Below are 24,177 nucleotides of genomic sequence, written 5' to 3'. Positions count from 1 at the left end.
CAGAATGGTGATAGTGGTAGATTCAGTGATTGTAATGCCAGTGAATTTTAAGAAGCAGTGGTTAGGTTAGTTCTTGTTGAAGATGGTCATTGTCTTTCTCCTGTGTGGGATGACTGACTTGTTACTTAGCAGCCTTAGCTTGAATGTTATCCAAGTCTTTCTGCACTTGGACATGACTACTTCAGTGTCAGAGAAGTTGTGAAAAGTGCTGAACACTATGCAATCATGAGCAATGTTCTGATCTTATGATGGAGCGAAGATCACTGTTTAAGCAGCTGGACATGGTTGGGCCTAAGACACTACCCTAAGGAACTCCAGCAGTGCTATCCTGAAATTGAATTGATTGACCTCTAAGAACCAAAACCATTTTCCTTTGTGGCAACTGTGACTGCAACTGGAAGAGAGTTTTCAGTATGATTTCCATTAACTCCAGTATTAGAACATTTTAATGTAGAACATTACAGTGCAGTCCAGGCCCTTCAGCCCTCGATGTTGCGCTGACCTGTCATACCAATCAGAAACCCATCTAATCTACACTATTCCATGTAAGTCCATATGCTTGTTCAATGACGACTTAAATGTACTTAAAGTTGGCAAATTTACTGTTGTTGCAGGCAAAGCATTCCATACCCTTACTACTCTCTGAGTAAAGAAACTACCTCTGACATCTGTTCTATATCTATCACCCCTCAATTCAAAGCTATGGCCCCTCGTGCTCGCCGTCACCATTCTTGGAAAAAGGCTCTCCCTGTCCACCCTATCAATCCCTCTGATTATCTTATATGTCTCTATTAAGTAATCTCTCAACCTTCTTCTCTAACGAAAACAGCCTCAAGTTCCTCAGCCTTTCCTCGTAAGACCTTCCCTCCATACCTCCTAGTAAATCTTCTTTGCACCCTTTCCAAAGCTTCCACATCCTTCTTATAATGCGGTGACCAGAACTGTACACAATACTCCAAGACCGGCCGCGCTAGAGTTTTGTACAGCTGTAGCATAACCTCATGGTTCCGGAACTCGATTCCTCTATTAATGAAAGCTAAAACACTGTATTCCTTCTTAACAACCCTGTCAACCTGCGTGGCGACTTTCAAGGATCTGTGTACCTAGACACTGAGATCTCTCTGCTCATCTACACTACCATTAGCCCAGTACTTTGCATTCGATTACTCCGACCAAAGTGAATCACCTCACGCCTGTCCACATTAAACTCAATTTGCCACCTCTCAGCCCAGCTCTACAGCTTATCTGTGTCTCTCTGTAACCTATAACATCCTTCGTCACTATCCACAACTCCACCGACCTTAGTGTCATCTGCAAATTTACTAACCCACCCTTCTACGCCCTCATCCAGGTCGTTCATAAAAATGACAAACAGCAGTGGACCCAACACCGACCCTTGCGGTACACCACTGGTAGCTGGATTCCAGGATGAACATTTCCCATCAACCACCACCCTCTGTCTTCTTTCAGCAAGCTAATTACTGATCCCAAACTGCTATATGTCCCACAATCCCATTCCTCCGCATTTTGTACAATAGCCTACTGTGGGGAACCTTATCGAACGCCTTGCTGAAATCCATATACACTATATTAACCGGTTTACTCTCATCTACCTATTTGGTCACCTTCTCAAAGAACTCAATAAGGTTTGTGAGGTACGACCTACCCTTCACAAAACCGTACTGACTATCCCTAATCAGATTATTCTTTTCAAGATGATTATAAATCCTATCTCTTAAAACCTTTTTCAACACTTTACCAACAACTGAAGTAAGGCTCACTGGTCTATAATTACCAGGATTGTCTCTACATCCCTTCTTGAACAGGGGAACCACATTTGCTATCCTCCAGTCTTCTGGCACTATTCCTGTAGACAATGATGATTTAAAGATCAATGCCAAAGGCTCGGCAATCTCCTCCCTAGCTTCCCAGAGGATCCTAGGATAAATCCCATCTAGCCCAGGGGACTTATCTATTTTCACATTCTGCAGGATTTCTAATACCTCCTCCTTGTGAACCTCAATCACACCTAGTCTAGTAGCATGTATCTCAGTAATCTCCTTGACAACGTTGTTTTCTAGAGATGCCATATCCTGTGAAATGCTCCCTTCATGTTACTCAACTCTGACATTCAGCTCTTCATTAATATTTGGGCCAAAGCTGTAATGAGGTCAGGAGTTGAGTGGCCCTAGCAGAATCCACCATGAATGTCAATGAACAGGTTATTCCTGAGAAAGTGCCACTTGATAACTAAGTTGAAGACCAAGAGCAGACTGATAAGGAGGCAACTGATTTGGTTGGATTTGTCCTGTATTAAGTCTGCAGGACACACCTGGGCAATTTTGCACATTGTAAGGAAGATGCCAGTGTTGCATCAGTACTGGAACAGCTGGGTTATGTGCATGGCTATTTCTGGAGTACAAGTCTTCAGTACTTTCGTGTGAATGTTGTCAGGGCCCATACCCTTTGCAATGCCTTCAACCATTTCTGGATATCATGCAGAATGAATTGAATTGAATTGAATGAAGTCTGGCCTCTGCAGATCCCAGAAGGAAACAAAATGAATCTTGTAGTTTGAAATTCCGGTGAAGATGGTTGCAAATGCTTCAGCCTTGACTTTTACACTGTTTTGCTGGATTATCTCATCATTCAAGATGGGGATATATATGAAGCCTCTTCCTCCTGTTAACTGTTTAATTATCCCGCTGTAACAGTACTGCAGAGCTTTGATGTGATCTGATAGTTGTGGGATTGCTTAGTCCTGTCTATTAAAAATGGGTTCCAGTTTTTAGACCTGTGTTATAGCTTCACTAAGATAAAATCACATTTTTAGATGTACCTCGTGCTACTCCTGTCTTGCTCACCTACACTATTAAATTGGGGTTGGTGCATGTGCTTGATGTTAATTATAAAGTGGGGCTTAGATAGATGTCAATGGCATGCAGAGTTGTATAGATCTTAGTTTTGAGTTGCAGGATCCGTTTGAAGTGTGTCCCATCTAGCATTATGATAGTGTCCCATGATTGATGGAGAGTATCCTCAACGTGAGGATGGGACTTAGTCTCCACACTATCTGTCTGTGCAATGGTCATTCATACCAATACTATCATGGACAGAATTCATTTATGACAATTGATCGATGAAGATAGGATAAAATAGGTTTTGACCTCTTATTGAATCCATCTCCTCATGGTACAAAGCCAATATAGCAGCTATCCTTTGAGGGCTCAGCCAACTCAAGGAGTAGTGCTATCATGCTATTCTGGACAGTGAAATCTGTCATGCAGAGTATAACTTGTGTCCTGGCTATCCCCAATGCTTTCTGCAAGTGGCATTCAACACAAGTTGGACCAAAGAGTCTGGACATCTCTATGACTCTATAACTGTATGTAATAGCACTGATTCATCAGTCAACTGGAGTCAGCCAGTGGTAATAAGCAGGGTGTTTCTTTGTCCAAGTTTGACTTGATGCCTGAAGACTTAATGATCTCCAGAAATAACGTCAAGGACTCCCAGACCAACTCCGTCAAGATTCTATACCATGGTGCTGCCACCTCTGGAGGGCCTGGCCTGCTTGAGGGGCAGGACATATCCAGAAAAAACTGTGGGTGCTGTAAATCAGAAACAAAAACAAAAATTACTGGAATAACTCAACAGGTCTGGCAGTATCTGTGGAAAGAAAGCAGAGTTAATGTTTCAGGTACAGTGACTTTCTTCAAAACTTGACGTATCCGGGGGTTATTATTTGTAAGCTATGATTCTGTGAGTATGACTATGTCAGTCTTTTGCTTGACTAGTCTCTGAAACAGCTCTCCCAAGTTTTGGACAAGCCCTAAATGTTACTCTGGAGGACTTTGCAGGTATGACCTAGCTGGGTTTGGTTTTTATGTCAAGTGTTATCTGGTGTATTTCAGTCCAGATAATGTGGTGGTTTGGTGTAACTGAAGGGCTTGTAAGTCTATTTCAGAGGGCAGTTGAGAGCAAGCCACATTGCTGCAGGTCTGGAGTTACATGTAGGCCAGACCCACGTGCTGAAGGACAGCAGATTTCCTTCCCTGAAGAATGTTCATGAAACAGAGTTGTTTTTGTGACAATCAGCAATGGTTAACCGATACACCAGTTCTTAATTCCAGAATTTTTTTATTGCATTCAAATTTCACCATCTGTCAAGGGGGAATTCAAACACATATCTCCAGAGGATTAGTGTTACAAATGCAAAGTTTCCATTTATTACTGTTAAACGCTGACTGCGTTCTTATCTTCTTTTCCAAAGGAAAGCTCATGACGCACCCTTACACCTGACAGGAAGATCATTGGATAATAAAAGGCTCTCTGATTTACTGCTACACATAGTCTTCTTGCCAGATTATCAGGATTAATGTAGCGGTTTGTTTGCCGTACAGCTGGCTGCTCAGCTACAGAGCATGTACATATGTTATCAAGGTTTTCATTAAACATCAATCAAAGTACCCATTTGTTTAAAGGTATATAAAGGTTTATATGCAACTATATTGCCATTAAATTCCAGAAATAATGGTTTAAAAAAATTCAGCCTACATAAGTATGAAAAATTGCTAAGTAGGAGATGATTAATGCTTGGCCATCTCTCTTCTTTTTTCTCCTGACAGTCTATAAACTGTAATCCATAAATAACATCTGTTTATCTACTGAACTCCGCAAGAGTTCACATCTGTTTGAATACCTCTGTAACAAAGGGGACGTAATGAAGAATATTTGAAGTGGCTGCCGAAATGATAGTAATCATGATAATCTGGAAAGCAAAGAATTTATTTTGCAACAATATACATTGCTCTTTAGTCATTTTTAATACTACATTTTGAAAAATGAAAATGGCAAATTCTTCTTTAAAATGATGCACTTCTACAGATCTGAGATAATCCTGAGCTATCAATTATGTACAGCAATTACATTTTACTGATACTTGATTTTATTTTAGGAGACATGGTTTCATTTCCTTTCAGTAACTTTATTTGTTATAGCAATTAAAATGTAGTTGTTTAAGGCTTCATAGATTCTCTTAAGTTATAGTGGTTTATTTTCCCGAGATTCAGCAACAGTTCCCAAAACAATTAATCATCCTGAAAGATAATGTGCATCTAATTTGAGCTAAAATGCCATATCCTCTCCTTTCCATATATCTAATTCTGTTTGTGTTAATAGTTTAACAAGCCAATAAGTCACACATATTGTCACTTGATGTTCCTTTGAACTACAGGCCATTTGTCCTTTCACCTTATAATAATTGATTGCCCTGACTTGCTTATTGCAGTGATGCTGGTTTTATCTATAGTGACATTAATAAATATTTGACAGTACAAACAGTGGTAACTCACCTTTAACATTGTGACCAGCCTAAGTGACTTCTTACACTGTAAGGGAGTATCCTTTTAATGTATTTGTCAATAATCTACTCTTGCATCCCCTGACACTCATTATGGAGTGGCATCTCTCAGGGTCTTGCAAACTGTTCTAAATTTTTTTGCCAAAAACATGGAATTCCTAGTTGACAGGAGGAAAAATTATCTTCTATACAAATTCCTTTTCAGTGGAAGATTTTATTGAAATAATATTCTTAGTTGTAATCCATTGTGCTGCAGTCGTCTATATGTTTTGGATTATACTTTTACTATCCCTGTTTTATCTTGAAATGTAATAATACAGGTCTTGTTGTTTCAGTGTGAACTGTTGGAATCAATATAATATTTCTTGTTGTCACTTGTGCTGACACTGATACACAAATATTGTACATTGTGAAGAAATAGGTGTAGGAAAAAAATTACTTAAATGCAGAAAGATTTCCTCTGAATTATTGGATACAAGCATCTCCGAGGTAATTATACTGATATGGCAAGGTCAAAGTTTGTGTGCTCCTGGCAAAACAAACACTATTAGCAGATTTTACAATATTTCGTTATTAATAAATTAAATCAATCTGCCCTTGTATCACAGAAATACTCTACTATGATTAATATGGTGGGGAGAAGTGCAGCATGCAATACTTTTTTGTACTGTATTGATGTCTTAGCTCCAACGGAGCTGGCCCAGCCAGCAAAGCTCACATCTATGATTAAATATAAAAAGGACACAAGAAACCATTGATCACAGTTGTGATTTCTGGTTGGTGCCTGTTACCCAATCTCATTTTGAGTGGGAGTAAACATGCTATGAGTCTGCTGCATTCCCTAGACTAGTAAAATGAAAATTACCTAAAGCACCCACTTCTAATCCTGCAAATGATCCTGGAAACTAGATGGAGAAGGACTTAATAATAAGATAAGATTGGAATGGCTAGTTGTTCTCATGGAGCAAAAGAAATTGAGGGAACCATTAGAGGTGTACAAGATTATGACAGGCTTAGGTAAGCTACACAATGAAAACTCTTTCCATTAGCTAATAGTACCACTTTAATCATCAGCCATAGGTCAAGCCTAAAGTTTCCATTGTCCATGTAGCCACTGGTACATATGGTAGAATACACTGCTGTCAGCTGGTTGGGCTTGGTGCTGTCTGTTCAAATTTTCAGTCTCAAGTTAATTAAAGTATTTTGAGGAAAGTTCCAGGAAGTGCTGTTGTGTGCAATTGGAAGGTCATCACTTCAGTGATGCTTGGAACAGGTCAAAAGGCATAGGCATCATTGCCAAATGCCAATATAAAGTAGACATTTTATCCACTCTGAAATACAGCAACAATACTTTTGCAACAATTAATTGTTATAATCAGTCCCCAGACAAGATCCCCAGTTAATATGATTCTTCAGGACATCCTAATATCACTGCATTCTTGAGTCAGGAGAGAGGAATTGGCTGCCATTCTTTATTCAACCTCACAGCTCACCTCAGTTGGTCACAACAAGTTCAATTTAATACAAAGCTACCCTTTCATTGTGGGCATCTTTTCTACTTCTGATCTATTTATGTTTAATCAGGCTCACATGAGTCAAGGAATGATGAGCTTATTAACTACAAACAGGAAAAATAGTAAAACTCAACACATACAGATTAGCAATGAGAACTGAGGTACAATTGGACAGTCAGAAAAAAGATATACAAATCATTCTCTGGCTTGTCTGTACAGAGTAAATTGTAAAATGTTGCAGCTGAGTTGGGTGGTTCTATTGAGCTGACCTCCACAGTTGAGTAGTTGATCTGGAGATTCATGGCTTCACAAGTTAATTAAAGGGAGTTGTCTTGTTTCCTTTTTGATGGTGGCTTTGCTGACTTGTACCTTGCTTTTAGCAATCATCAAGGAGAGAGATTAATTTTCTTTTAACTGTAAGCACAGATGTGCTTAGTGGACAGAGTTTCCACACCAGCCCATGGAGCTTGAATACCAGATGAGTATGCACAGGTCTGGATTGAAGTTGGTTTTTAACCCCTTCACTTGTGTATTCCTGGAAGGCAAAAATGCAAACATGTTCTTTCACCCAGAACTGCTTTTGTTTCCTTCATATCGTGTCCACACTCAGGGATATAATTCACAGATAATGATTTCGATTGAGCCTATAATTGGCCTCTTTTACTGTGCACTCACAGGAGATTACAACTCATTGTATCTTTTCCTTTGAAGTGTCACTGTCTGAAATTCCTTGAGAGCCTCCAGGTGTGGCCTTATATATAATCCACAAGAATATCCCGGATAGTCACTAAAATACATTTTCAAAATTTACATTCCCAGTTGTATTTGGCTTGTATATACTTTGTTCTAATAAGAAAAATCCTTCTTACTTAAAAGTTCAATTGATTGAATCTCACTTTTTGGCTACACCTGCGTTGTGACAAGCATTTTTGGAGGATTCTCCATCTAGTGAGATTTTTCACCACTTTTTCCATTTCGAGTTTTCTGTCTTCCAACTTGTTTGGTAAGATAGAAAATTGAATATTATTGAGCCAACTTGAGCCATCAACAATTAATACCCCTCAATTGGCAACTCAACCACTGCCTAGTGAGAAATTTGCCACACTTTTCAAAAGCATAAAGGATGAAGTGAGATGCTGCAGACATTGAAATAAACCCTGGCAGAGGTCTTGTTTGATTCAGCCATTCATCTTGCAAAATTCTTGTTGCTCAGACCTCTGTAAGATTCCACCCAATTTGTCATTAACTAATCCAGTGCTGTGATCTATTGTCATGATGTAATATGCTTACTGCTGTTCATAAAATTAATTTCTATATTTGGAATACACTAACAAACAAGTCTGTTGCATACTGAATGAGTTACATTCTGTGATACGGAGGTAATACTGCCAGCAAATACAATTTTGCTATTTCCTTACTACCACATTTTAACATGTTTTTCCTAATTTAGACTCGGTAATTCTAGTGTTAGAAAAAAGAATCAACAGGTAATGATTTGGCAGCTGGTTTTACATTTTTCTCAATGTTTGTTTCCAATTATTGTAATGGAAATGAAAGTCAGAACAGATGTGAAACAGATACAGATTTGATCAGATCCATTTTATACAATAACACAAGCTCAAGATCAATGCCACTGCCTTCAAAAAAGGTATGAATGTGACATAAAAATTGGTGTACTTTTTTTTAAATCAAGTGAAAACAATTAATTCTTGTATTGATATCAACAGCATAAATAACCATTTAGCAATTGCTGTTATCATTTAAGTATGTTAAACACCAGTTACTTTTTTTTTGAAATAAAATCTACTGCATAGTTCAGCACATTGCCTCAGAATCAGACAAGTTTTCCAACACCACTTTACACCTACAAATACTTAAATTGTTTCTTGATAGCTATGATTAGAAGATAAATGCATCATGCAATGGAGTCAGTGGAATCAACAAAGATATTCTTCCATTGCCATTTCAGGAGAAAGTGAATCTTCCAAAAACTATGCATCTAAATCAAAAGCCAGTGTTTGACTAGGAGAAGAAAGAAAAATTAACATTAAATGGCTTTGTTTAGTCCATTATGTGATATGTGGATTGGTGCAGATGAGATAAGAGGATACTCTCCTTAGGTGTTTATTTGTAAACCACTTACAAATGATGTTGAAAGTAAGACAAATGAATTTATTAAAAAGTCTCTGTAGGTAAATGAAATATAGCAGGTGATGATAACAAAATCATTTCTTTGATGATTCCCTGACCAGCAATTTTAAAAATAGATTTGTTATAATTGAGTTGAGTACAAAACTTGTCAGGGTGATGCATGCATATACTCTTGCATGGATATCACATCTGAATTTGTTTCTGGTGCACATTATGTGCATGTTATGCACAAAAATCTAATGACTTCCACAAGCCATTGACACTGTCCAACAAGCTACTTACATTAAAAATCTCAAATACAGCCATTCTAACAGAAGAGGTTGCCTACCAACAGGTTTACTTACTCCTGGGCTCTGCTACATGACAAGATTTGGCAGAATTGTATTGATGCAATATGTGGTCGAGTGATTCATTTAAATGACCATAAAGAGCAACGCACATTAGAATTTTATGGACAATTTTTCTGCATTTAATACCCAGTGCATCTGATTTTATACACATTACTGTGTTGTATAAAAAGTGTTATGATATTATAGAAAACACCTTTTGATCATAGGACACACTGCACACAGGCAAACAGTGTGACACCCATGCACTGCAACAAAGATTTCCTGTGATCTCGTCATGTCCATCATACTTTTGATTGCCATCCTTATAAATTGGTATCCAGGGTTGTGAGATACTGACCTCTACTGGGAATAAACTTAAAGGGACAATCAAATGGTTCAACAATTTTAAGCCATTTCTGATACAATAGCTCAGCATTTACATTTTCTAATAGCACAGAGATTCTCATGAGCTGTGCTAAGATTTACATTTCAGTTCTGCTCCAAGCACATTACTGACACTAATGAATTTTTGAATAGGAAGTACCCTCAATCTAATTATCAGCAAAAAATAGAGAATGGTTACTGAAGGGAAGCTAGCCAGGTCAGGTTGTTTAAGCAGTGATCCGTGCCTACCTATATCTGTAGGCAGTAGTAAACGTACCTCATTTATGACAGAGGATTAGTACAAGCAAGCATCTCGACTTTCAAGAAAGATTAAATTATTTATGCTGATTCTGTTGAAGCATAACATGTACTGCACATCATTCTTTACATAAACATTGTGAAAAGGAATTATCTGTTAATGAAGTTGAAAAATCCACAGCTATCACCAGCATCACACCACCACCTCCAAGTTTCCCTCCAAGCCACTCGCCATTCTAAATTAGGAAAATATCACCATTTCTTCAGTAGTACTGGGGCAAAATCCCGGAACTTCCTCTGAACACCAAATGGACTATAGCATTCCAAGAAGGTGGCTCATATCTTCAGAAGGGAACATATGAATGGACAATAAATACTGGCCCAGCAACAACATCTGTATTCCATGAATGAATAAAGAAAATGTATCATAATATAAAGCACTAAGTCCTATCTAATGCAGGTGTGGGTATTGGGCTTTGCTGGCTCAACATTGGCTGTGGCTCTATCATTGTCTACCAGCACACTTGCAACCAACATATGCCATAGAGCTGATTCAGCCAATGCCAGTACCACTCAGATGTGGCATGAACTCAAATAGAGATTAGCAAGGGTGGTGCTATGAAATGAGAAATAAGCAGCCTTCCACATCACAAACTTCTACTACACAAATCTAGGTTAGCAGCCAACCAGCATGGGCCTGTTGCTGGCCAGTTACTAGCAGATTCACATCTATAACTTGATTCCCTTAACATCTGCTATAACATCAGTTGATAATTTGGTACCTCTTTAACTTGACAAAGGATACAAATGGTTTAGTGACACCCTTTCTGGTGGCATACAATTTGTTTTTGACATGTTTCGGGCAGTTTTCACATTTTAATTTCATGCAATTTGCAATTCCCACTGGGAATGTGCATCTGACCAGCTATCCAGATCTGCAATCAGTGAACAATTATGCACTGATCCAAATGATTCCTGTGAGCAATTTTCCATTCTAATGGGATGCACATCATTTCTGAGAAAGATAGAAATACTGATATAAAATAATTGTCACCCCTGACTTTATGCGTGCAAGTGTCTTCTAGTACAGTTTAAATAGATGCTTCTAATTTAATAGTTGCGTTTAGAGTACTTCAAGATGTTTATCCTGCATTAATTATTTTACAAGTAATTTGAACAGACATTTAGTGCAGGTAGTAACAATATTTATACATAGTTGGACATCATGAATCAAGAAGCCTTATCTTAAATTTTCTTCTTCTGGACTTACAAAAGAAATAAGTATTATTCCCATACACTTGGAATGTAATTAGACAACCTACATGAAATATACATGCTGACTAATAATTTAAAATTGGTATGGTACAACTGGTATTCTATAACATAAACACTGCTCTAATGAACAAAGAAGTGTTGGAGGAAACTTTGGGTGGCACGATGGCAGTGGTTAGCAGTGCTGCCTCACAGCGCCAGAGACCTGGGTTCAATTCCCACCTCAGGCGACTGACTGTGTGGAGTTTGCACATTCTCCCTGTGTTTGTGTGGGTTTGCTCTGGTTTCCTCCCACAGTCCAAAAATGTGCAGGTCAGGTGAATTGGCCATGCTAAACTGCCTGTAGTGTTAGGGACAGGGGTAAATGTAGGGGGGTGCGTCGGTGTGGACTTGTTGGGCCAAAGGGCCTGTTTCCCCACTGTAACTAATCTAATCTAAAAAAAATAGATAAAGCCTGATATTGCCTATAGGATTGCAATGTTCAGTTTACTTGTGCCTGTTTGTTGTAAAGTAAGCAGCACACGTTTTGGAAATATAAAGGCATATTCTGATGAATACTGCAGGACTCCTCCTGAGTGGACCAGGCAGCAGAACAATTGCTCATGCTTCCCAGTGATTGCTGTACAATGTTTTGTATTGTATTGAGGGATATAGAGAAGGTAGACAGAAACGAGCTTCCCCTTGATGAAGGGACCAGTGAGCGGGGGCATAGATTTAAGTTAAGGGACAGGAGGTTTAGAGAAAATGTGATGGTTTTCTTTCACTCAGAAAGTAGTTGGGATCTGGATCTCACTGCCTGTAAGAACAGTAAAGGCAGGAATCTTCACAACATTAAAAAAGTATTTAGATGCACACTTATGATGTCAAGGAATAAAGGCTATGGGCTAAGCACTGGAAAATTGGATTAGAATAGTTAGATGGTTGTTTTTGACTAGTGCAGACTTGATGGACCAAAGAGCTTTTTTTGTGTTGTAGACCTCAATTATGTGGGAATTGAACCTGTAATGCATCTCATAATAGGCAGGCCAAATTTGTTTGAGTTGTGCAGTGAAATTATGAGTCTGATTTAAGTTGGTGACTTCAGTTGCCAGCAAGAAATCTTTGGTTTGATGTTCAACTGCTGAGATACTGAGGGAACATGGATTGATACAGAATAAATGCATTATGCGTGCTGCCAAGATGCTTTCATGAATGAGTGATCAAGATCAAACAAATGCTAATTATAATGGTATAACTTTAAAGGCTTATCTAAAGTTGCTGCACATCGCAAGACAGGATAAGATATGTATACTAATTGCATCATTGGACAGATAATAGGAGCAAACCAACACAACATACATGTTACTAACCTCCCAGATATGAAAAATAATTGCAATTTCATCTCTTCAAACAGTGTTAGTATCCTTTCCATGTGGATGAACAAGGCAGAAAATACAGAGCAAACATCACATCATATTTTACACCTGTACGTTTAAAAGAATTATAATTAAGCTCTTCATGCCATGTTGAAATGTGTTTGTTATCATTGCCATTCTGCATCATTATTTGATATTGTACCATACAAATAATTTGAGGGTATAAAATTTGAGATGAGTCAATTTGAAAATAAGTTGTTTCACTTTTTGTTTGAAAAAGAAAATGAAGGATCAAAATTAATAACCAATAAAGATATTTAAAGGCTTCACCTCTTGCTTAAGCACATGCCGTAGTTATATCCCATTTCAACATTTTCCCGAAAGTTTCTTTTTGAGTTTGTATCCTGTAAATTATATGTTAAAACTCTTGTGGTTCACTCTGGTCAACAGTTTGAGATTCCCTGTCCATTTGAGCTCTTTTTATTATTGTTGTGACCAGTGACAAAATCAAACCACCATTGAAAAGGGAGTTCACCCAGCTTGAAATGTAGCATCACCTTAAATTCTGTATGAAATTGTACAAATTATTATGATGACACTTGTTCTTTTGAAACTTACTTTCACTAGCATCGGATAAATAAGAATAGGTCTGCCAATACAAGTGATTCTTATTGTTTTGACTAATGACTTTATACTAAGAAAGCATTACTGCTAATGGAGTCTGTAACAAAGTGCTAATTAAATCAGTTTAATTTACAGACTGGTTTTGAAAACTGCCCAATTCACAATTACGAGAAAAGAAATTTGATTCTCCTGAAAACAGCAACAGTATAATAGTGACCAGATTCCAATGGGGTGGCATGGTGGCTCAGGTTCAATTCCAGCCTCGGGCGACTGTCTGTGTGGAGTTTGCACATTCTCCCCGTGTCTGCGTGGGTTTCCTCTGGGTGCCCAGGTTTCCTCCCACAGTCCAAAGATGTGCAGGTTAGGTGAATTGGCCATGCTAAATTGCCTATAGTGTTAGGTGCATTAGTCAGAGGGAAATAGGTCTGGATGGGCTGCTCTTCAGAGGGTCGGTGTGGACTGTTGGGCCGAAGGGTCTGTTTCCACACTGTAGGTAAACTAATCTAATCTAAAATGCTCAATGGCAATTAAATACTATGCAGAAATGTAAACATATTGAAAAGGCAGAAAGCTAAGCAATGCCAACTCCGCACAGTTTCAGTAGTGTTTATACATCAGCAAGAGCCTGCCATGAGAACCTGAACCTCCTGAAGCACTGTTTCTCCCGCATGTCAAACAAGCTTACCCTCTGCCTGGCAGAGAGAGGGAAATGCATCAAAGTGAATGATGTGTCAGGCAAATGAAGTGACTTTGGTCAGGTGAGCAATTATCTGTCCACTAGCAAAAGTATTCTCTGAGAAAGTAACCCATTGGTTTCACTATAGAAGTTCTACTTGTTCTATACTTGCTCTCATCATACTGGTAAGTTCTCAAACAGCTCGTAAATTGATTTCTAGCCTGTTAGATGTGGCATCCTTGATTAAAACAGGACATAATTGTTTAACACCGTATCTGAGTGCACTTTAATAAAAAATTCAACAGTCAGCAGGCGAGCTCTCCTTGCTTTCAATTCTGGATGAGGACAGGATGATGCTGAGCTCCTGACTTGACTTTACCTTCTGAGAATTTAATTCCATCCACACATCCCAAAGCCTGACTTCCCCTTCCCTGGGAAAATACCGATCAATTTATTTTTAGTTTAAAAAGAACTGGAGAACTGTTCAGGCCTCTGAGCATGTTCCACCATTCAAAAAGAGAATGGTTGCTCTCTAATTCAATAGACATTGATTTAATGTCTACCAATATCCTCAGTGACCTATTGATCTCAGATTTAAAATTATTAATTAAGCTAGCACCTAATGCTTTTCAAAGGAAAGACTTTCCAACTTAAATCACTTAATGTGTCAAGAGGTACTTCAGTACTTCTGTTCTGATTGATCCATATTCATTTATTTGCTTTATGGAACTCTAGGAACCTAAAATAATTAATTTTTCCTCAGCCCTGAACCTACAAAAGAGGGGAATATGTTATCAAATGCTTCCCAAAGACAAAAATGGCTTGGGAAACTCAAGTTGTCCAGTCTTTGATTCAGGTTTCTTCCGTTGGGGCTGACTTCAACTATCCAATTGTAAAATTAAGTGAAGTGGTTATGAAGCCTTTTGAAAGTGTTTAAAATTGTCTCGCATGCTCAATGGGAATTGTACGTTGTGCTAGCTGATGGTGGAGCCTTAGTTATAGTGATTATGATGAGCCCTCACTCCTTACTGAAGGGTAATATGCAACATTAAATAGCTCACAAAAGAAAAACGAAGTTTCTCTGGGGAAATGGGAAGAAATGACAAAATAAATTGGTCATGCTTTCATAAAATGCCTATTCTCAGCATTTAACTCATGTTAACATTCTTCTCCCCAGAGGGGCCACCTCACATCTTTGCTAATCAGCCCTCCAGAGCTGTATGCTTAAATATAGAACTGCACTGTTAGTGTTTCTCCTGGTTTTAATCTATCATTTTCAATGTGCATTCTTCTGTCCAGCAGACTATAAGCAAATCTGCACTGGACTTGCCTGAGTACTATTGAACAGGACATCATTTAGGATATCCTGTAATAAGGGGAAAGTTTAGCTGATAAATTTGACTTATGCTTAGATGAATTGATTACTGGTAAGAAACTCCTATCATTGTCCTCAGAGAATTCTGTCATTTATTGAATGCAAATCTTTAACCCTGATTTAAATTGAATCATCAATAACTATGTCTAAATGTGATGCAAATAAATAGACAATTTTGAAATTTAGAAGATGCCATATGCCAGGCTAGCTTAGTCAGTAGAGCGTGAAACTTGATCCCGGAGTCCTGAGTTTGAGCATCATATTGGGGCCATTGTTTCTAAGAGCTCTTTTGACACAGTGATAATGTACCCAGCTCTGAGCCAGAAGGTCAGGGTTGAAGTCCCACCTGCCCTAGTGTTGTGTCATAACATGTCTAAACATTTGATTAAAATATCCAAAAGACATCATGGTAAACTTTAAATAATTTATTGAATTGCCAGTTTTGATCAGATCTGCTATATATTTTCATGTATGTAGGAAGGTGCATAGTTAAGCATGGCACAGATATATGTTATCAAACACATTTCATTGTTGAAACATTAGTGCTTAAGCAAGAGTGCGTATTAGCAACAGTGAATGGTGAAGAGTTACTGGAGTAAATTAGTAATGATATTAATTATCAATCTTTGATACCCTTTGATTAATAAATCATTATCTGCCTTTATTAATGTAGCAATACATATGGGAAGGGAATGAATTCATTAAGTACCTGCTCACATAATATTTACAGTCTGGTGATCTATTTATAATTTCTGACAATGGCATCTCATCTGAGGAGTATTAAGTTAAAAGTTATTGTGTGCGTTGACACATGAGCTACCATAAATCCTTTTAAATGGCAAGCTTCAGATAACAGTTTATTGAATATTCATAATAAATGGAAGAACTGATAAGCATTGTTGCAACATTATTATTGCCAGAATATGTTTGAAAGCATAATTTTAATACTGTAAGAAAGCATAGGGTATATTCTTTTTATCAATCTGTGAATTTTGATTTAAATTAAATATCTAGATTGCTCTTTTAAGAATTCTATATAAAAGATTCAGAACCAGTTTTTATTTTAAGTATAGTGTCAGTATGTGCAAGGTAGATCATGGACTCTAAATGTTCATATACCTTGAAAGATCAATTAAAGTAGTGTCCTTTAGGAAAGAGATGCTACACCACATGATTATAATCAGCATAAAGTACTTTGCTGTGATCTCGCAAAGTCTTCCCATAAATTCCCAGCACCAACCACCAACATGGACCATGATAAATTTTCTGTTTTCTCCAAGGGAGAAAGGAAAAACTTCCATATATATGCCATCTTTCATGATCTCTGTATCATAAAGCACTTTGCAACCAATTAAGTACTTGAAGTGTATTTAGTGTGACAAAATAAGAAATGTAACCACTACTTTGCACTCAGCAAACTCTCACAATATGAAAACGACCAGTTAACTTTATTATTTCAAAAATATCCTTAATTCATGAAAGATATTTGTATATCATAGTCACAAATGCAGTTCAGTTCTGTACAGTTGTATATCAAGTAAACAAACAAAATATTGGACTTTGTCTCTATCCAATAAACCAAGGACCTCTGTTATTCACACAATAATAATATTTACATATATTTGAGACTTTGGGAGGATCCAATAACTGTACGGACCCCCATTTACCTCCAGCAGGAAGACCTCAGGCATTGGTCTTTCTGTACTGCGCCATGGCGACAGCTGCCCCAACTTTTAGTGATCCCTCAGCACAGAGTCCTGTACCTTGGAATGTGCCAGTCTGCTACACTCGGTTGGGGTCAACTCCTTGCTCTGGCAGACCAGCAAATTTCGGGCAGTCCAAAGAGCATATTTCACCAAGTTGATGGTCCTCCAGGCACAATCGATGTTTGACGCAGTTTGTATCCCGGGGAACAAGCATAGCCCTGCAACACGGAACTGCTCTGGATGAACATCAACAAAAAAAACAACTGCATGTTTCTCCAGACTAACTTCACAAAGGTACATTTCAGTAGGAGATATGTTACAGTTTCAAATCCCCCCATTGTTGCTTCAAGGGCAGTGTGTGGTGGCACACATCGACTTTGCATACATAAACGATCTCACAGATAGTGCCCTTCTCACCACTAGCCAAGCAAAGTCTTGGTGCTTGTTGGAAAGTTCTAGTGTTGGGGCATTCTGTCAAGCCTATTTTGACAGTCTGCTCAATGAACCACGCAACAGGACCTACCCACTCCTTTTCCCTCATAGTCTCAAGGCCTCTATGTGCTGATGGTCAAATTCCTGGTGGTCAAATGTGTTTTCTTTCAAATATACAACAGAGAGAGTGTCTCACACCTGATGACCAGGTTTGTACCCGCAATGGAGAGGGAGTGATGCTCCCAGAAGACCAAATAAGGTTCTGACTGGTAAAGTTGACCAAGGGAAAGGCATTGCTGAGGATACCAGAGATAGCTCCTCTATTCTTCCCCATGTACCATTTTTGTCCATCTGGTTGACCAAACGTTCCTGATGAAGGGCTTATGCCTAAAACGTCAACTCTCCTGCTCCTCAGATGCTGCCTGAACTGCTGTGCTTTTCCAGCACCACACTTTTCGACTCTGACTCTCCAGCAACTGCAGCCCTCACTTTCTCCAAACTTTACTATTTTATATAGAACTACCCAACTCTGTCTAATACAAACAACATTTCACTTGTTGCTTATGCACCACAAGCCTCAACAGTACAAAACAACACATGTACATTGGAACTGTCTGTTCAATTATTCACATATGCAAACTAAACTCAGCAGCTTCCGAAAAGTTATAAATTTTATCACATCTGATTATTTCCATCAGTTGCATTCCAGTTAGATGTAGAACACTATGAATCACCGGTTTGCCCTTTCCTGCAGTATTAAAGTTTGAAATTTTACTTCAATAACTTTAATTGGATTCTGATTCATTGCAAAATGTACATGATATACTGTAAGCCATTTGTGCATTAATGAATATTAACTTAATCTGTAATAACTATTCATGTTGATGCATAATATTTTCAACCAGTTATTTTTGAGAATTAGGAAGTAGAAAACTATTTTGCCTGCACACATTGATTCACTAATACTTCTCCTGTTGATCTTCACTAGACGTTTGATGGGCCTTTTGTTATCAAGTTTGATTTCCCACTGAAAATAAGTATGTGTTATGCAATCAGTTTTTGCGTTCACATTTGCCGATATTTCACTGAGAGATCAAATCCTCAGTCACACTAGCATCTTCTTTACTTCCACAATAATTAAAGTACTTAAAAAGTTTGCTGAGGTATAGAAATAAATATATACTGAAAGCATCTATGCCTCTGTCATTTTAACTGACAAAATTAACTGCAGTAAGATGAGATAAAGAATGACACTGATGCAGGGAAAAGTGGTGTGGAGGCGTGAAATTCTTATCATCACTGAAAGATTTAGAAAGAATTTTGAAATTTGTAATAAATCAATTCAAAAACAGGAAAGTACAAGCTTTGGATAGATTCTTGTATAGTAACATCTCATAGAGAGCAATGGCAGATTTTCCATGTTAGCACTTAGTGTAAACATCACACACTCAGTATACATAGAAGAAAAGCAAGTAGTGGGATCCATGTGCCTCAAAAGGGAATCAGTTGAAATTTACTTAAAAGGTAAGCTAACAAAATTTACTAATAAAGTGTGTTGTTTTTGTAGGCAGGAGGCAAGCATTACCACCCAACATGTGCAAGGTGTGTCAGATGTCACCAGATGTTCACAGAGGGAGAGGAAATGTACCTCACAGGTATGACTTATGTAAAATTACAGGCAGTATTCAACATGGATACAGGCTATTCTGCCAAACTGGTGGTGCCAGCATGATTACTCTGTTTGAACTGATCTCCTACCCCACCACTCAATCTTTCCTCATCTGGCTCTATCAGTATTACCTTCTATATCCTTCTTTCCCATTTTCTTCTCTACCGTTCCCTTAAATATATCTGTATTTTTCACTTTAGCTACTTGCTGCAGTCACATGTTCTACATTTGTTGTCTTGGAAAGCTTTCTGGCTTCCTATGAATTCCCTATTTCCTTCCTGGGTAGATATATTATATGGATGGTCTCTAGTTTTGTCGTATTCCCCTAAGGAGATGGTTTCCTGGTACATATCTTTTGATGCTGACTAGTCCCTCTATTGGGACAGGATGACCAAGCAAGAGGACCCTCCCACCACCCCACCACAATCTAAATATATGTGCCAGTTGTCCACGTGGCATGGCAGTGTTCCCACCCAAACCTGCACTGCTGGCCTGCTGAATGCCTTATGTGATCCTTAATTGACTGCTTACAGGCCTCAAGTGGCTTCTGGGTGGGAAAGCAATCCTCAGGCCTTTCTGTTCCAGATTTAATGGAGAAGATCTGGTAAGATCACATGACTTTCCATCCTATTTTATGGCCTCCCCTCCCCCCTCCTTCCAGCCCACCCTCACAGAGGATGACGTTATTAAGTTTTGCTGGTTGATTCTTCATTATTTACATGTTTTACAGGCATTTTCCTTTAACATGAGAAACAACATGATATACTTAGATGACCTTCCTCCTTATAATTTGGAGCAATATAACCACCTCCTCTGAAATTTGCACACATGGGACTGCAGAATTAACACTGAACCCCATAAGCTACTGTGTGACACATGCTCCACAGTAGTTGCTTCTAAATGGCATAAATGGGAAAACTGGTTCTCATTTCATTCTGTCTATATGCAGTTCTGCACTCCTCTATGGGTTAAACTTCATCTGTTAAGCTACCATCCATTCACATGTTGGTCAAACATATTGCACATGCATAACTTGCCTTGTCCCCATAATAGCCCTCCCTAATTTATAAATGTGAAAAGGTTTCAAAGCATAAATCCAAATCAACTCGTCTAACAACTAGACAGTATTTTTACTCCCTTCATCCGAATTTTTATCCATTTGCAAGATTTCCTGCATTCAATAGCTTTGAACTTGATATGTTAATACATGGTAATTGATTTTTGGGTGGAAATCAATAAAAGATACCATACAGTAACTCACTCAGTCTAATATATCATGTTTTGTTTCATAATTCTCAAAGTATGTGCCTGTCGGCATTTGCTTCTGATCATAATATTATACATACTCGGTGGTATTATACTAAACAAAATTCAATATTTTCTCTTGCCATAAGACTCTGGGTGCAATATTCATTGAGTGAAGTTTGGCCAAATCAAACATGTTCCTTAAGCTGCCATGTTGCATAGAAGAATGCACAACATCGTCTCAGACTCACAAGAGCACCAATTCTTTTTGGACCAGATCCAAAAGAAATACAGATTAAAAATTCATGATGTCATGTATGTAAAGACATTTTGAAAGGAAGTGGAAAATATACTGAAAAAATATCTATGTAGAAAATACCATGGCCCATTTCTGCTGAACAGCAGTTACAAGCAGATTATTACTTCTGCTTGTAAGTTCCCCAGACTGGACGCTACTACATATGTCATCTGGGGTGGGTCTTGTGATCCTAGCTTTCATAGAAGTGTACATTCCATGTACCTCAGTAAAAATCTGTTGAAAAGGAGTCAAGTCAGAGAAGGACAGGGCATGCCGCCATTTTACAGCACCATCAGCCATGTGATGTTTGCAGGTCCAGTTTGAACATTAATGGATGGTGAGGTGGTTATAGTGGGTGGACAGGTTAGTTAGTACTCAGATCAGTAGATAGTTGAGAGGTTAGTCAGATCAGGGGGTTAGTTGAGAAGTTAGTCAAATCAAGAGGTTCTTGGTCAGACCAGGAAGTAGTTGGGAGGTTAGTCAGATCAGAGGGTTAGTTGAGATGGGTGATTGGGAGGAGTTGTCATGTTGCACGCACAGTTGGGAAGTGGAGAGAGGTTGTAAGGTGAAGGGAATAGTCCAATTGTTGAAAGGACCAGTCATATTGGGCAGGGAGGGTAATCTGATGTTCAGAAGGTAGTCAGCTCAGGGAACAGTCAGGTGTGCAGGAGTGAGGATATTCGAGTCAGGTCTTTAGGTAGGTCAGTTAGAGTGTAGTCCAGTCTTATCAGAAGATTTAGCCAAGCTTTTTACCTGTCTAATATTTCCTGGATTATTATCCAGGGTAAGTACCATATAACTGTCCAAAGTTTCAGGCTTTAACTCAGGGTTAGAAGCACTTGCACAATGTCACAGGGAGCAGGAGAACTGCCCATCAGAAGTTGAAACCTCTGAGATAATTCTCACATATATCATCGCAGCAGGATATCTGCAGCATCCTATCACACAACAGACCATCCAAATTCTGACAATCTGAAACTGGAAGATTTGACCAGAGTATATCGTGGCTTTAAACTTTCTGTTTTCTATTGAAACATAAGTATTTTTGTACGTTGTGGGTGGACCATGCTAACATATTCTCAGTGAGCTGTCAGTGCCAAATAGCCTCGTTTCTGCAGCTCACTGAATCAGAGAGGAGGAAGATCAAACAACTATACACCACTGCCAGCAGCAAGTAGTTAAAGTGTATTGGGAAGGAGAGGCAAGTGAAAGAAGAGTGAGAATGAGTCATCTCCAGGAAGATGTTTTATAGCACCCGAAGGAACGTCTTGTACTTGAAGAAATTGGGACTGGTGTGTCCTGAACATGCTTCATTGTTTTACTCCTCAACATTGCAGTCAAACTCCTATGAGTGCTGGACACCAATTTAAAGACACTGCATAAAGTTGATTCCAGGTACAAATGGTTTACAAGGACCCCATTAAACTTTTGACCACCAGTCATCTATCTTACATGTGATAAACAGCAAGTCAACAGTTAAAATCCTCCCTCATCATGTTAGTTCATCAGACAGATGTAGAGAAGATGTGTAATAAACTAATTTTGTATTCATACCTCCTGTCACACATCCTCAGGACTATTAAAACCTGGATAAAATTAAAACTGAACCTGAATAAAAATGAAACTGACAAGTATATAATAATATTACTTGGTTGTCACTTTAACATGGGTGACAGTAGGATGGAGATGATTTGACTAGACTAATAATCCAGAGCCCTAAAGTAGTAAGGCTGTGAAGATATTGGACTTGATAGTGTCAGGGACTGGGTTCTTCTATGTTCCCTGCTTCACCCAACTGAAAGCTCAGTCACTAGCTTAACCACCAAAGCCCAAGGTGCCCCACAGTGATATTTTGCTGGAAACATCTGTAATTGTTTCAGAATGGGTCTTTCACTCCATTTGGGAAGAAGACTCCATGTAAGGCACAACTGACCAACCTGCTCGGGACTGCTGCTATGTTCTCCCAGCAGTGCCAGGATTGAGCAATAGCCCCTGCTGTGATTGCAGTGGGTCCCAAGGAAGATGTAATTATGGAGCACAGGCTAAGCAATTAGTCTGGAATTTTGGATGAGCCTGTCTTGCTGATGGTAATGAGGGATGTTGCATGATGTCAAGAGAGCAGTTTTGTCTGTATAATAACTGCATTGAAACTGGCTGCAAGATAGCTGCCCCAATCCTCGCAGTAGAGATCACATGACTTCACCTAAACTGGAGAACAGATTCTTAAATGTTAAAACAGATTGCATTTCATTCCCAAACATTCCCCCCCCCCCACCACCACACCATCTTTCATACACTTTCTCAACAACAAGAAAGACTTCTGTCCATCGCGCCCTGAACAAATGGATTCCTGGAAATGAGATATGTATTTTCCATTTGAGATCTTGACATAGTCAAATTACCCTTTGGACCCTTATTAGGCTGCTCATGTGTTGGATGAAAGCCTGCCTTATGGCCAATGAGGTGCAGACTTCATATCACATGACCAGTTTTCCACTTCCTCTTTCTACCATTGACAAAATATTTATAGCCTTGATCTTTACATGCTTTTCCAAGCATATGGCAAGTAGGTCAATCTGACCCTTGATGGCCTTCATTATTCCCTGTAATCCAGATTTTTCTCTACACAGAGAACATCACCGCTGTGACAAAATGACAGAGGAATCAGAAATCCCAAGTAGTGTCCCTGAAGGGAGCAGTTCCCATTTTCACAGGAGAGGGATTGGGGGCAGTCCAGAGAACATTTCAGAGAGGTAGTTGGCTATTAAATGATCATCTTTCTTCACTCTTATCTAAATTTGAAATCATTGTATCCTAGAGTGTAGAGATTAGAAAAGATATAAGCAGGTATGTTCTCAGTTCTCTCTTTTGAACACCCAGAGTATCCCAACAAATATGCTCCAGGATATTTTGAAGTTTGGGGTTATGGATTCTTTTGGGTTGGGATCAGGGATCCTTCTGCGTGTGGAGGAGGAATTGGCCATGTGCCTTTTGGGATTGTTAACTGTGGAGAAGATTGTATATAAAAGGTACATAAACCTTTTGAAGTATCCAACTTGTCAAGACATCTCCACAGCTATTGACCTGTCAAGAAGTATCAACCTGTTAAGAAGTGTCAAGACTGTTAAAACCTACAAAAAGTGTGTATGGCTGAGAGTGCATTGTTCACTGGAGTATTTTATGTAATAAAGAACTTTAAATTTCGAACATTATTTGTTCTCACATGTGCGTGGGCTCTTGTTCTAGGGAAGTTGGTGTGATAGGTGAAGGGTGAAAAGGTGATACATAGGAGCAGGTACTAAGGTGAATTTTGCATATGCGTGTCCATGGAGGATGGATAAAGGTCTTTGGGATTTGTATAAGGAGATAGGTACTTGAAGGATAGTATATTTTATTCATTTAACTTTTGTCAACAATGATGGAAACTCAATTCAGACTTTCCACTCAGCCCACTCCACTTTACCAGGTCACCTGGATGCACTCCTATTGCAGCCTGTACCTGGACTGAATGTGAGAAGGCTGGATTA

The 24,177-nt window shown here is 38.7% G+C and overlaps 1 protein-coding gene across 1 annotated transcript in view; it reads left to right on the top strand.

Moving 5' to 3' along the window:
* The window catches only part of ablim3 (actin binding LIM protein family, member 3), a 344,253-nt gene that overhangs the window by 224,251 nt on the left and 95,825 nt on the right, over positions 1 to 24,177 (top strand). Inside the window, exon 7 of the mRNA XM_060837095.1 lies at positions 19,006 to 19,093. Within this exon, the coding sequence (XP_060693078.1) occupies positions 19,006 to 19,093 (88 nt within the window). The remainder of the gene's footprint in view (positions 1 to 19,005; positions 19,094 to 24,177) is intronic.

The sequence above is a fragment of the Hemiscyllium ocellatum genome, chromosome 16, assembly GCF_020745735.1.
Source record: "Hemiscyllium ocellatum isolate sHemOce1 chromosome 16, sHemOce1.pat.X.cur, whole genome shotgun sequence".
Taxonomy (NCBI): domain Eukaryota; kingdom Metazoa; phylum Chordata; class Chondrichthyes; order Orectolobiformes; family Hemiscylliidae; genus Hemiscyllium; species Hemiscyllium ocellatum.
The sequence above is the reverse complement of the archived record's forward strand: the minus strand, read 5'-3'. Positions and strand labels throughout refer to the sequence as shown.